Consider the following 15,483-nt stretch of genomic DNA (forward strand, 5'->3'; position numbering starts at 1 on the left):
AGACAGAATGCATCACTTCTGTTTCTTTTCAAACTAGGATGAAAAAATGAATAGTTTTGCAACATACTTACTTCTCAATAAAGTAAAGCAGGTTTCACCAACAATTTAGTAAGGACCTTAAGGAGTTATAAGGGCTTGCAATTTCATTCAGATTAGACTATACTGTGAAGAGTTTTCAAGTAAGCTATGCATGTTGAGTAACAGTTCCGTGTTCACTTTCAGAATGCAAGAGATAAACCAAAGAAGCAGAGGGGTCGCAGACCACGCAAGTCGAAAGGAGATTCAGCAGACCCTGCGACTCCGGCACCATCTACACCCACGCAGCCACCAACTCCTGCCTCAGTAGGTGATGCACCTCAGCCACCCACTCCTAATAAAGATACGGAACTGGATGCTAAGATCAAGACCCAATTGCCAGCTAGTGCAACGTTGCAAATGCAGGGTTCAATGAAAAATGTTCAGAATCAGTCAAATCAAACTGCACTCTATGCAGGACAGGCAGTCGGCGTACCAAATCAAATTGATATGTATGCAAATGTTCATCAAGATCAAATGAAGCCTTTAACGACTAACGAACGTTTAGTAGGCCAAGCAAGCTATGTTTCCAGTCAGGCAAGTGTTGATCAGCGCATCCCAGCAGTGTCACGCTCAGACTGGCAACAGGCACAATTGCACAACATACAGCAGCAACAACAGCAGCAAAACCACGCACAGCAGCAACAACAATCAGCAGCAAAGTCGTTAGCGCAAACAAGTGTTCAAAACCAACGGCCCCAGTTGTCTAGAGTTGGAATTTCAGAAGGAAGCTTGCCTCTTCGTGATGTATATCAGGAAGTTGAGTTGAAAAGTAAAGTCGTAAGTAAGATGTCTGTTACTCCAGGTAGTCAAATTCCGCACACCAGTATTCAGGGATTACAAACAGTTGCTGTAGAGCCATGGAAAAATGCACAATCGAATCAGGTATCTAGTGAAAAGACTGAAAGTTTAACTCAGCGAATCCTTCAACCTCCTGTAAATTCTTCATCTGGTATCTATTTCCAAAATATTCCTGCTTCTGTTCGTATCTCGAATGACGTGGACTATTTTAGCCAATCCCAGCGGCAGACTCTCACGCAGCCACAAGGTCAACAATTGCAGAGTCCAACTTTTATCCACAACCAAAGTTCTATGTCAAACATTATCAGCACTCATTTTAATGTTACCACTGCAATAGTTACACAGCCAAGTACGGCAGTCATTGATAACAATTTACATATTATGTCAACTCAATCGACAACACCACAGCTGTCATCTGGTAGCTTACATCAGCAGCCGTGGGCTCAAACGGCCTCCATGAGCAGTGGTCAAAAACAGCAAGTACCTGACGCTTTTCCCCAAGCACAGCAAATGCCTCCTACTGAACTAAAAGGAAAGGCAAGTGCTATTTATCCCCCAATTGCTGATCGCCCAGATGACCTGAGTCATGCACCCCAACCCTATTCACAATTGCAAAGTAGACCAGCTGTCCAAAATGACAGTCAAATTCCACAAAATTCTACAGTTCGAAGTCCTCTCCATTACCCCCCAGACTACATTCAACAACAATTGCAACAACAGCAGCTGCAACACCATCAACTGCAACAACAACCACCCCAACAACAGGTGCACCCGCAACCCGTTAGTTCAGTCCCGTATCCAATGGATCAAAGTGTTTCTCGTTACAATGCAGCAGGAGAGCCATCAGCAAAAGAAAGTCCTAAAGCAGTTACGAAAAAGAAGAAATCAGTGCAGGGCGCCCAGGTCCCATCTGGCAATGTTGATTTTAGTTTATTAAATCCTGAAGAACAGAAAAAGTTTTTACTAGAGAGAAAAAAGGAAGATTTTGAGAGAAGAAGAAGGCTATTGGAGGAGCAACGGCAAATGAAATTGAAAGATCAAGAAAACCAACGTACAGTGCCAAAGAAAATGGACAAGAAAATGCCCCGCACAAAACAACAGCGAAAAGTCAAAGGTGGTACTTCTAAAGAAAGGGAACCAATGCCAAAATCACCCGTTAGATTAATTCTGGAAGACAAGGGTTTAAGGTTTCCTCTTTGTGAACCAGAAGTACGTCTTTTGTATCCGTTAGTACAGCCATTTGGCAGTGGATATCTAAACGGTGACAAAATGCTTCTTGGCACGTTTGGCAATGCAACTGTTCAGGACCAGTTCGACTATTATGCACAGTTCCCATCTCCTAATCCGCCGGTTACATCAAGCAATCCTCCAACCCCGCCAGCATCACTTCCGCCATCGCCAGGAACCATTAACCAGTCACTGCGCGACAGCTTGCAGATGATACCAACAGAAGGTATTTTTGACGATATCATACAAAAGTCAGATCCGAACAAAAATGCCTTATTGTTCAGGCAGGATGACCGACAGCAGGACAGTTTTGGAGCCACATATTCAAATTCTAATCAACAGAATCGAAGCGAAGACCGAACTCGAGAGGACTCAAAGGAAGGCGTTCTAGTCACCTTGACAATGTCTGGAAATGACCATCGAACGCCAAACGAGCGCGTGTCAGTTGTTACAGATATTTTAGGTGTTAATAAACCACAGACTATGGAAATTGTTGACGAAAAACCAGGAAACCGCGCTGAAACAGCAGGAGAATCTTTACATAGGATGCCTTCTGCAACTTCAATTGGAAACGAAAACGATGTACACTTCAGTTGTCTAGATAATGGTAAATTCAAAGATAATGAAGGTAACAAGGCTCCTTTTTGTAAACATTGTGACATCTCAATACAGGGCTCGGGCTATATTCAATGCAAAGATTCGGACACGTTAGGGAAAGATTCTGCATGCGTCAGTGTGGATGATGCAAAGTTTGTAAAAGTGAACGTCGCATCGGGAGATGATTTATCGTTTGTCTTCTGCTCGCAAATGTGTCTCAAAAGCTATTACTCTTTGAAATCACGTATGACATCTGGACCCGGCGAGGGCCTTTATAACGATGATAGTGGACAGTTTATTGACCCAGTACGTAGCGTTATACCTGTGTCGACAGGGGAAGCATCAAACTCTGGCTATCATGGCTCTGTCATCAGCACAATCGATGTTAGAGGGGAAATCGAAGCTGCTGCACCTGCGTCTGTGCTTGTCAAGAGAAAAGGCTTAATTGCCGAGGAACAAGTAAGTGCTGACCCAGAATATCTCTTCTAGACACTGCTCTTACTGAGTTGGTTTCAACAGTTAACAAATTCCAACCCTTTTTTGACTTCATGGTGAATATTGTGTGTTACTGCTTCACTAACCTTTCATCATTTCTAGCTGGACAGAAAGAAGCCCCGGTTAGTCATATGGAAGCGATGGAAGATACTTTTTGATTCCAAGACAATGAGAAATGATGTTTCAAAATTGACAGCTGCAGAAGTAAGTTAATTTTCATCTGCGGTACGTTTAAATCCTTAGTTTTTTATAATTGGTATCAGTAGCATAATTACATATATGCCTTTTTAGATCATGTTTGTTGAGTAATGATAAGACATGGTTTAAATTTCTTTACTTTTTAGCTTCTGGAAAAATATGGTGGTGCATTGAAAGCAGGAGCAGACGCAAAAGATGAGCGAGAGTGTATGTTGTGTGGTGATGTTGGTGACGGAGTCACAGAAGGAACTGCCAGGTAATTGTTTTTGTGTATAGTCATTGTGTATCCATCCACATCATTGTATCCTGTATGTTTGCTGTTTCAATCACTGTATCGTAAGATCATTGCAAACCGTTATACAGTTATTAAGAATCCAAGCTGTGGATTAGGTCCCAGTTTCCTAATTTTGCCTGCTTTTACTGCTAAAAGTTGCTAAACAGTTGCTTAAATACCATGTGTTAAAGAGCTACTTTTTAGAAACACACAAATGTAAGATGGGGCAGCATGAAATAGAACACCTAATAAGTCACAAGGAGCTCCTCTTTCTATTCATCTATGTAAATATCAATTAAACAAAAAGTAGGTCTCTAATCTTCGAAAACAGTCCCTTCCTACTGCTCCTTAAAATAATTATTTTCGAACAGTTTTTGAGATTGTGAGTAATCAGTACTATGGTTTCTCAATTTTTTATTTGTTCAAGAGCTCCGTTTCTTATAGACAGTTTTTTATAGCCGGTTACTTATATCCGGTTACTTATATCCGGTTTCTTGTATCCGGTTTCTTGTATCCGGTTTCTTGTATCCGGTTTCTTGTATCCGGTTTCTTGTATCCGGTTTCTTGTATCCGGTTTCTAATGATGTATGCAAGGAAAACCATTTGGTATGGTAACCTTTACTGTCTTGTCAGATAAGCCATTAGCCAATCAAATCAGGAGCACAAAATACATGCTTGAGGGCCTAAAAATTAATTTTGTTTATTGATATTTCAGGTTGATTAATTATGACGTCAACATATGGGTTCACTTGAATTGTGCGCTTTGGTCTTTGGAGGTCTACGAAACATTGAATGGCGCCTTGCACAACGTTCAGAAAGCTTACGAGCGAGGGGTTCAAACGGTAACTTGTTGACCATCTTGTATATCAATTAATGATGCTGATTGCATTTTCTATATGTAACCTCATTGTAACCTCATTAGTGTATGTATTTTTGGAAATCTTTCTTTTGTCTCTTTTCCTGAAGAGACTCATCAACCCAGTGTATCTATTACATATACTTATGCTTGCTGTGGAATTAAGCAGTATCAAACATGTGACCAGGTTATTTTTCTTGTCGCCGCTTCTGCTTTCGCTATTTGTATGCCGTGTTTTTTGTTTCCTTCCATTGTTCCCTTTTTCTCTCTTATTTTCGATATACGTATCATTTGACTTAATCTATTGCTTTTTCGCATTTCAACTGATGAGCTATTTAGGGCTTTTCCAATTTTAAAAGCTAAATAAACTGTTAGGGAACCATATATCTTAATGAGTTGTAGCTGCTAAAATTTTAACTTGATCACTTCCTTTGCAGTCCTGTGTTTATTGTTCCAAGAGAGGTGCAACTGTCACTTGTGCCAGGGTAATTGGCTCCCAAATGAGGCGGTGCGAGATGAATTATCATTTCAACTGTGCAATAAAAGCGAATTGCGTGTTTTTCAAGGATAAGGTCAGTCTTCTTAAAGCTTTCTACCCAGCTGCATTTGTCAAATATTCTCTTACAGCTTCCATACATTTCTGGAAATCTATCTATCCGACTTCCTGGTACAACGTACCGCCAATTTTGTTTTTCGGTTCCATTCTGGCGGAAATTTGAAATCAGCATTGAGAAAAAACGACTTGATTCGAATAAAGATACGACGTTATTTGACTGAAGAGTGATTTTATTGGATTCCTGCGAGTTTATGGACTAATTCTCCATCTAATTTTTATCTGTCTTGCATTGCGTAATCAGTATCTAGTTGCTGACATTTCAAGTTAAAAAAGATTGGAATGAATTAATTGCCATTGTTGTAGATAGTCCAAAAACAATAGTTTTATTCTGACTGCAGCTTCTTAACAATAACACACAACCACCAAAACCCCCATCCACACTGATATTTGGCTAAGTTTTATATTTATTTCTTTTCCTCCAGACTGTACTGTGCCCTCAACATAAAAATTATGGATCGGTGGACCAGCGATTGCCTTCATATGCTGTCTTGCGAAAGGTTTATGTCAACAGGGATATCACCAAACAGTTAGCAAGGTACATTCCTTTTTGCCTGAATTAAAAACAGAGGCTCTTCACGAATTCCGATTTCATCTGCTTATCACAAACCATTTTAAATAGTGATTGTTTTCTGAACTTGTGAATGAAAACATAAGAGTATAGGTGATTTTGTTGTTTATTTGGCATTTATTTGGTACACTTTACTGTTTTAATCTTTCACATTGTCTATTCTGTTTAAGGGTTTTGAAACTGAACAACGAAAAAGAGCAAAGTGCGTTTACAATTCGCATTGGAAGTCTCATATTTCATGAGCTTGGACAACTCCTTCCGCATCAGTTGCATAAGTTCCATTCCAAGGATGCCATTTATCCAGTAAGCCTGTCGTTATTCTCTTTAATAGGAACCAAAGACAGCGCCAAGGCCAATTTTTGGATAAATTTCTTGATTAGGCTCTTTAAAGTACCAGAACAAGTGCCTTTTCTGGTACACTAGAGGCAATTCTATTCTGTCTTGTAAAATTTGATAGGCGTTTTAGGTATCATGATCAATTTTTAGGTATCATGATCAACTGAAGAGTCGTTTTCTGTCTTGTACAGATTTGGTAGGCTTTTAAGCAGAGACCTTTTATGACATTTGCAGCTGGTGAACTGGAAGTACTGCTTTGAAGGCACTTCAGACTGGATTATACTCGTGCATCTGTTTTAAGACCAAGCGTTTTTGATTTTTTGTTTGATTTATTCCAGGTTGGTTTCAAAACTACGAGATTTTATTGGAGCACTGAGCAAATAGGAAAGCGTTGCTGGTATGTCAATTCAATAGAAGAAGTCGATGGCTCCCCTCATTTCGTAATCATTGTTAAAGATTCTGGCAAGAAGGTTGGAGAGTTCGCCGGCAGCACGCCTAAAGGTTTCTATTGCTTTAGCGATTTCATTAATTACCTTTCCTTTTTTAATGGAAATTTTGCTTAACGTTGGTATTACTTAAAATATCAACATCTTTAGTTATTGAGTGTATCCATCTCATGTTATCTTCGATTCATGTTGCAGAAGTTTGGAGTTGTGTCTTTGAACCGGTAAGAAAATTGCGCGAAGAAGCAAAAATGGTGAAGATCTTTCCAGAGTTTGTTACTGGCGAGGTAATAATTTGGTTAAAAATATTTTGTTTCGTTTATCAGTGTTGATTAATCGGGTACGTTAGCGAAAATAAGTTTCGTGGGTTTATCGAAGGACAATCTCTGCACCTATGTAAAAGATCAGATTTCTTTGCCAAGGTCATTTCCCGACGTTTGTATTCTGAGTATCCTCTATTTCCGCATTTCCGTGCTTTCCTTACGCTTTGCTCTACCAAAGGATTATTATTCTCAAATACCTTATTTCAGAGGCCTTGAGAGATTTAATCTTTCCTAGAAACTGCGATGTACTTCATGCAATCAAATCACTTATTGCTCATTACAGGAAATTGCAAGCCAGTTTTGTTTATTTTCTTCACAAAGAAGTTCTTTAAAGTGCCTGTGAAATGTGATTTCACACATAGCATAGTTTTTTTGAAAGAAATTGAAACTTCTACCTATTTTTGCAATATAAAAACGATTATTACCTCGAAAATTTGCACGGCAAGGTTTGTTTTGGGTGTTTTAAACCAATGAGTGCGAGTGACAAAGCGTCAGAATCAGTGACGTCAGAAGGTTTGCAGTTGTTTCCGTCTTCGCAGTAAACACAACATACCACTTAGTCAGGGCTGTTAGTCAAACAATTGTGCAAATTGTGCACAAAGGGATATATACTCCATCTGAAAATCGCCCCCTTGTTCTATTTTTAGACTGGGGTACATTGCCCACACCTTAATAGACGGTATTATCGTATTTCAGCCGTACTTTAGTACAACAGTATGAAACTTTGCAAAAAAGGACATTTTGATGCGCTAAAAAAATTGGATATGGACCCTGACTTAAAGTTGACCCCTTCAGCTATTTTAACTGTAGTTCCAGTAGCGAACTCCATTCTACTTAGTGTATTTAAACCCAGCTGCAAAACTTTGTGATGTTTGCAAACTTTGTGATGTCACAGACAACGCGCGCTTTGTCACAGTCGAAAACGTGAAATTGGGATATTCAACCTAAATTTTTAGACGGTTCCGCATGAAAAGAATCACCTCCACATTTATCACTTGAAATCTGCAAATTTTGCTTATAAAAAGTGTGTCTTTCTCAAAACTTGTCAAATTTGATTGCATAGGCACTTTAAGCTTGCGCAGAACAATTTTTTTTAAAAGATTCATGCAGATTCTAACGCACTCAAAATTTCCTGGCCACGCTGTTCCCGTGTTCCCATACTTCATAGGCATCTATCTTGTACATATTTTGTACCATTAAATCTTTGTTCCACCTCAATTCAAAACGAATGCTTTTTTAGGATTTGTTTGGTTTGTCGGATCCATCAATACAACGGATTATCGAATCAGTAAGTTGTCTTAGCTACCTTTGCATCACTCGCTGCCAGTCCTAAATATGCCCGTCAAATGGCAGCGATTTCGTCGCCTAAAACAATAATAGGGTTTGTTTGAGATTTGCTAATCGAGTTATTTGTTTACATAGTGACAGTTTTTCAATGCCAATTTATTCAAAGTGAGTGAAACTTTGAAAAAAGTGTTTCTTTGTCAATAAAAAGCTTAGCTGTATTTTTTTGTTAAAGTACCTATAGCTAGAACTGCTCATACATCAAAACGAGACGAAGCAGCCTTCAAACATCAACTTCTAGTTTGAAAACATCAAAAATTTGGAAAATTAAAATCATCCGTGGCGTATTGAACCTATTTTATTTCTAAATGTAACTTTGTCATCAGAATGAAAGTTAGGCTATTTTTAGCATGTTCCGCGGGCTATAATTATGAATACATTTTCAGCTGCCTGGTGTGGACACAATTCACGACTTTTCCTTTCGATTCGGAAGAACGCCAATGATAATGGCCGAACTGCCCTTGGCAGTCAACCCAACTGGCTGCATTAGGTCGGAATCAACACGCAATGTTCACCTAAACAGGTTTGCTACCGCATATTTTTAAGTATACATTTGATAATGCCGTTCATAAAGGAAAATTAAATGCTTATTCAGTCTCTGTTTGTGATTACACAAACTGCAACAAGTGTATTTATCTTTCGTGTGCAGAAAAAGAAAGCATGAAGTGCGAATGTCTTGATTTGACCAAGTTTTTTTAAGTTGACCTTTTCAATTTTTCAACTCTCAAAATTATGCAGCCTGCTTCTGTCCCTGTTTTCTTTAGTATTAAATGCTGCATTTCAAGAACTGTATAACTAGGTTCTTCATCAGAGTCTGGTTGTTGCAATCAAATATCTAAAATAATTTTGATTCTCCAAAGTGTGCAACGATTTCTTTCTTTTTTTAATAATAACAACAATTTTAATGCATTGATGGCCTTTGCTTGTCCTTAGGCCTGTTTCGCTGAGAACGGCATCCTCAACCCCGGCTGATAGAGTTGAACGCTGTGATTTGTTAATCGATGAAGGCAGTCAAGGAAGTCTTTTGAGGAACAGTTGGGCTATATCGAAAACAGCACAGTATCGCAGAATGAAAAGTGAATGGAAGAACTACGTTTTGCTGAGCAAGTCGAGAATTCAGGGTCTTGGTCTCTTTGCGATCCGCGATATTGAACCAGTATGTACAACTTTCTATCTTCCAACTTGCAATCTGTATTTTGCATTTCAAACTGGTATCTGATTTGTCTAACATCGAGCGAATCATAGCGATTTGACCAACAGAAAAAACCTCGTAAACATATTCATTTTTACTTGAATACTTATCCATTTGTTGCTGTCGATTAACTGCTTCCACTTTTAAAACTAAATCATGCATCAATGGAATATTTGATTCAAATGTATTTTCTCTAATTGTTGTTTCTTATTCGTTTGCAGAACACAATGATTATCGAGTATATTGGGTCAATTATTCGCAACGAAGTAGCAAACAAACGAGAGCGGATCTACGAGAACAGCGTAAGTAATTTTGTGTATGATTTTTGCTAGTACCCCTTCAACGTATATTGTTTTAGTTTCTCTCGTCTGTGGTAAGGAGAATGTTTGTTGGCTGGCGATATTGTTTGTTCGCGTTTGTAGATGTCAACCTGGCAAAGTGGGTTTTCAGTAGCTGCTTTTTCATCGTGTTGATATTGCACGAGTTACGTAATGACAATTGTTGTCCCCAACCTTACTGACTTATGTTGTTAATTAACTCGTTTTAGATGTAATTATATGGCAAATGTTAGCGACTGATTTTCTTAATTTCATCAAATTTCTTGTTTAAGTGTTATATTGCTGTACAACCCTTGGCAAATTTATTCCTACTGTTTTAATGTTGCATCGTCTGTTCAACGTATAATCAAATCCTTTACGCCGGCCGTTGACATCTTCTACTTGCAGTAATGTACCGAATTTTTCTTTTGCAGAACCGCGGTGTATACATGTTCCGAGTTGATTCAGATACCGTCATTGATGCAACCCTGACGGGGGGTCATGCCAGATACATAAACCATTCTTGCGATGTATGTACATTACAGCAAAATGCCTGCTGCAAATAATTTTGCTACAATCACGCCTTCCGTATTTGTTATTATCTGTTTTAATTTCATCTTCTTTTTGAAAATCCGTTTTCATCTTCTTTTGGTGGCAGTTATTGAGAAGAATTCTTGATAGAATATTGAGAAGAATGGTTTCCGAAATCACCATAAAGAAATTTATGCTCACATATTAATGTTATACTTTGCTGCTCAACTCACTTGCTTTACCTTTCTCTTTGTTTAAATGAAATGCCTGTGACTTTGTCAAACTCGCAGTTAGAAAGAAAGAGGAAAATGCACATTTGAGAAAGACATTTTGAGGCAATTTATGATTTTCTTGTTTTGTTTTCAAGAGAGTAATGTTGTTTGTGACTATGAACTTTGTTTTTCTTTGCTCAGCCTAACTGTGTTGCCGAGGTTGTCATTATTGAAAAAATGCCAAAAATAATTATCATTTCAAACCGAAAACTGGAGAAGGGAGAAGAGGTGAGTTACTGTGTTTAATATGAATTGAATTTTCTGATCCAAAGACTGTTTTCTCGTGTCGTTTTCGCTTGACCTTTTTTTATTATTGTTCTTAACTTTAATATTGATTAAAGGAATTAGTGTCTTAAAATGCATACATATGTGCATGTTAAACATGGGTTAGAACTGAATTTTAATGACTGAGAAGAGAATAAAACAGCAATTCGCTTATCAAGAGTGCAAAAGCCATTCAACTTATGTCCAGGCTATTTAACATTATTGATTGGTTGCTGTCAAGAAGAATAAAACCCATTTTCAATATTGTTTGATAAACCTAAACCTGTCAGTTGATTATCTTAAGCCTCGGAACATATGCTGTGATAACGCTCAACAAAATTGCTCATTTCCTCACTCTAAACCCCGCGTGCTCAAGATCCAAAGCATTTCTTCTCGAATACTGCGATAAGCCGCTGTTAAAGTTGAGCCCGCCCTCTTTAAAACCTTTTCTGTTACAAGAAAAAGTTTAGAAAGCATTATTTTCTTCAATGAGACATAATAATGGCACTAGCAGGTTTTCTTTTTATACCAAGGTCCTTTTCAAGTTGTTGAACTTTATGAATTCTCTACATTAGTATGATTGGAGTAATCCGATTAGCTCGCAGATTGCAGGATTTAGGATTAATGTTTAAGTTTATTTCACCCATTTGATCACTAAGTGGATCGTGATGTAGTAATTTTTTTCGTAAAGCTTCCTGCTGATAGTGATTGCGCCAATGATTTAATTACCGATTTGTTTTTTAGCTAACGTATGATTACAAATTTGAGTTCGAAGATGATCAGCATAAAATCGCCTGTCTTTGCGGAGCCGCAAACTGCCGAAAATGGATGAACTAGAGCTTGCAACTGACGCTTGGCTCTTGCTAAACTGCATGCTCATTATGCCTGTTGTTATAGTTGTGTTTGGCGATGTATGTTGCAACCCGAAGGTTGTATCGTAACAAGACCTGATTTTTAGCTTTTTTACATTTTAATTGTGTTTTATTTCTCAAAAACATTTGAATATTAGACTTCAATCTTATTTTACCCAGGGCTATTTCACTCCTCACGGGCAATTGTTGCTTATGAAGATTTTAGAACTAATATAATGATTGATAAGTCCTAATTGATAAGTCATAATTAATAAGTCCTAATTGATAAGTCATAATTAATAAGTCATAATTAATAAGTCAAAATTGACAAGCTGGATAATATTTTCACCAGGTTTTGAGAAGGATTGTTTCTTGATCTCAAAAATCAAATTTTGATTAATTCACAACTTAAAGTAATGTTAGATCCAGTGTGTTAAATCTTCAAAGATATGATCTGGGGTTATTTTGAAAAAGCGATTTCTGCCCAAATCAGAAGAGAAATCTAAGTATGTAGTTTCTAAACGGTGGTTGTTATAAGCGGCCTTAGTGTTTTTATGTATACGCCTAACTTGTAAATATAGCCTCGTGTGGGAACAGCGAATCTGTTTGATTCTGTTGCCACGTTTTGACACCGCCTCCGTAAAGTCTTATATTTTGATCAAGATCGGTTGTTGTCCTGTAAAAATATTGGATGTAAAAGTTATCCTAGGCAATTGTTTTGTCGTAATTGTAGATTTTCATGCCTTGTATGCTCCAATCAACTTGCTAATCACGCGATAAAGAGGTATATAATATGTATCTTCAGTTTAATTAATTATGTAAGTGATTTACAGTTTTATTAAGAAAATAGATCTCGAATTTGTGTCGTATTTCATAAATTAGATTGTATTTTAGAAATGGCAGGGTATTTAACGGTTCTCTTTAATACCAGTCTTGTTTGTTTTATCATTCGAATCCTCTGGTGTTTAGCTCACCGAGCGTCGAACAATCATAAATGGTAACAAGTGAATTGTTTCTCTGTTTTGTACGCTTAGTTAGTTTCATGCCTGACCTAGCTTATGGCAAGGATGAATATGGAAAAGTACAATCACTCAAATCCTGCTGGGATCGGTGGATCCAACCCTAACTGCATGCATTCAGAATATTTTATTCAGTAATGAAAATATTCTAATATTTCTAAAAATATCTGAAAACGTTAAAGTTCATTTGCCAATATGACTGCATTACGCAAGGTTGCCTTGAATGAATGATCGTTGTATTCAATCAAGTAAAATATGAGATTTTCGATTGGGTTCTGTTTGTTAACGCAATACACAGGACAAAAGTTACCAAAACAAAGCTTAAAGGCATCCTGAACCTTCTTGGGATTAACGAGTAAAAATTGTTTGCCTTTTATTTGGACCAAATTCTGCTGCTTCTTAAACAGTGGGAAGTTTGTTAAGGTTACGGTAAACGTTTGCTGGATGAAAACATCATTTTTTCGATTTTTTCACATTCAAGTAGCCGAACTTTCAAGGCACACAATGACACCAAATTTGAAACAAACAGAAATTTTGAAAGTGGAAAAAATCCCATGTAAACGAAGGTTTCCATAATTTCTTTATCAAAACTTTTAGTTGAGGCCTGAAAATCTCTTGACCTTTTAAGCCGATTATCGTTGCTTTGCGGTTGTAGTCGCATGTCTCATTTACAATATCGCATGGCACATCCATATATCCAATGTACGGCCGTGTTTATTTAAACAGGCTTATTGATCTCAAATCTTCAAGTGACTTGACCCGGATTACACTGTGGTTTACGAGTGTATCTTGCAAGTGCGATCAGCAAAATCCCGTTTTCTCCGGACTCGAAATTCCTCTACATGCAGGTACGAAAAAGCTATTATGTACCCAAGGAACCACTCGAATGGCTCGAAAATTTGCACACGGCCAGGGCAGACGCTGGGCAAACAAAGCGTGTCTCAAAATTTTTTTATTTTCTCTGGTCCGTCTTTTATACCCAAATACAGCTGCGGGAGGGTGGAACAATTATTTGCCAATTTTTGACAGGGTATAGTTTCAAGAAGAGGAGGAATTTAAAAAATCTGAGACACACTTTGGTAGCTTAGGACCTGCACTTCCTGCTGGTCTAAGTCAGATTTTGTTAACTCAAACGCAAGGGTACATAATAGCTTTCGAAGGTGGTACACTTTTTGACCAGTAAATTCGCATGGAAAATAACATTGAACATTATTTGCCAATACTTTTTATCTGGCTAGATACGCCATAATCTTGTGCATCGAATGATATATAGTTTATCCAGATTCCTTGAGCCGTTTGGCCTTTAGGAAGAAAAAACCAATTTTCGTGTTCAAAACGTTTACCGTAACCTTAAATGGCAGAAAAGAAGACAGGTCGTTTTGCAGTGCATGGTATTCGGATGGGAAGTATTATACAGACTGACTAGTTTACTCTTGAGAGACGATAAAATGGAACCAGGCGTTATTGAAGATATCAACATGAACATGTTACATATTAACATGAAGGATCAAATGTGCCTCTAAAATGTGGCAGTTGGAATACATTCAAATATGTTTTTGATACTGGCAAATGAAGGCATGTGCCAAGCGAATTCGGCTTCACAAGAGGAAAATCGAACAAAATCGTGCCATGAAGCTTGTAATTGTTCTTGCGTAGTCGCAACGAGTTTTTTGGAAGAGGCCATCGGGCCGGGGAACCCTGTCCCATGAAAACATTGCCAAAAGCATACCCCGTCCTAAATCTTGTGATGTTTACCACTAATAATTGTAACTGAAACATGCTCATTCTAAGAAAACCCAAAAAACTGAGGCTACGTTCACACTACTTCGTTTTCGTTTCGCTCCGTTTTCGTTGATGAAAACGCTGTCCGTTCACACTTATTGAGTACGGTAAGTAAAAACGCTGTCCGTTCACTACTCCAACAAAAACGCTGTTGGAGGCCTCATTTTTTGAAAGATGCGTTCACGAATCCTCAACAAATTAGTGTCATTATAAGTGAAATTAAAAAAAAGCAAATCGTGAAAAATTTTATTGTAACAGCTACCAATCCATTGTGAAATCTCAATTTCAAGCTTTTTGAGATTTGGTGTGCTAGAAGGCACGTATTTTGTTGCCGTTACCCTGTCCCAGAATTTTGATGAGGTCAAGTATGAATACTCCTTGGGGTCCAGTGGTAAACGGAGGTAATTAATTGAGACTTAAAAACTCCTTGTAAACTACAAAAATTCTATCCTGGATCATCTCGACCGTGATAAGGGTAATTAAAGGTATGCAAGCATCAGCATACAGAGAGATTTGATAGTTTATGCTACAGCCATTGCAATTGAAATTTGAAAGTAACGATGAATGATAAGACGTTCCGATTTTTTCTTTTCTGACATTGCGAGTGGGATTCATGCATCCACACAACTGTACATTGTCTACTTGTTTTTATTCATACTCAGTGCTGAACTTTAAATCACGTTATATGACATAATATTTCATATCCTGCATGCCACTTTATCTGCATATCCTGTCTATCATAGACATGCAGGGGCGGATCTAGAAATTATTCTGAGGGGTTCTAAAACGTAAGGCTTGGTAACCCAGGGTGTTGCTATGCACAAACTCTGTACCCCTGCTAATAAGCCATAATGAAATGAAAGTCTTCCATAAACTAAAAAGCCTGGATGCCTTGGTTTATATAGTAATTTTTGGTTTCAGCTTTTATGCCAATTGATCGCAATTTGCAGCTCGCCCCTCTTATAGTTTCTATACTTAGGGTACAAAAGTATAGAAACTGTAGTCAAATATGATATGATGGCCCGCAGTGGCAAAAGGCCCGAGCCCACAAATTTTCAAAGCAAAATTTAATTTTTGACTCTTTGCAGCCATTTATTAGAAC

General features: G+C 37.9%; 1 protein-coding gene across 2 annotated transcripts in view; it reads left to right on the forward strand.

Annotated features, from left to right (window-relative positions):
* The window catches only part of LOC135681889 (uncharacterized), a 39,204-nt gene extending 26,620 nt beyond the window's left edge, over nt 1-12,584 (forward strand). For both annotated transcript variants that reach the window (XM_089113094.1, XM_065196530.2), the window contains exons 24-39: nt 223-3,159; nt 3,298-3,399; nt 3,540-3,649; nt 4,383-4,509; nt 4,961-5,095; nt 5,562-5,674; nt 5,878-6,010; nt 6,382-6,544; nt 6,685-6,773; nt 8,050-8,097; nt 8,540-8,676; nt 9,087-9,309; nt 9,567-9,647; nt 10,097-10,192; nt 10,607-10,693; nt 11,474-12,584. In XM_089113094.1, the coding sequence (XP_088969220.1) occupies nt 223-3,159; nt 3,298-3,399; nt 3,540-3,649; nt 4,383-4,509; nt 4,961-5,095; nt 5,562-5,674; nt 5,878-6,010; nt 6,382-6,544; nt 6,685-6,773; nt 8,050-8,097; nt 8,540-8,676; nt 9,087-9,309; nt 9,567-9,647; nt 10,097-10,192; nt 10,607-10,693; nt 11,474-11,566 (4,674 nt within the window). In that variant the 3' untranslated portion in view covers nt 11,567-12,584. The remainder of the gene's footprint in view (nt 1-222; nt 3,160-3,297; nt 3,400-3,539; nt 3,650-4,382; nt 4,510-4,960; nt 5,096-5,561; nt 5,675-5,877; nt 6,011-6,381; nt 6,545-6,684; nt 6,774-8,049; nt 8,098-8,539; nt 8,677-9,086; nt 9,310-9,566; nt 9,648-10,096; nt 10,193-10,606; nt 10,694-11,473) is intronic.
* The last annotated feature ends 2,899 nt before the right edge of the window (nt 12,585-15,483 follow it).

This window comes from Rhopilema esculentum, chromosome 16, assembly GCF_057945365.1.
Source record: "Rhopilema esculentum isolate cy_ngs chromosome 16, ASM5794536v1, whole genome shotgun sequence".
NCBI lineage: Eukaryota > Metazoa > Cnidaria > Scyphozoa > Rhizostomeae > Rhizostomatidae > Rhopilema > Rhopilema esculentum.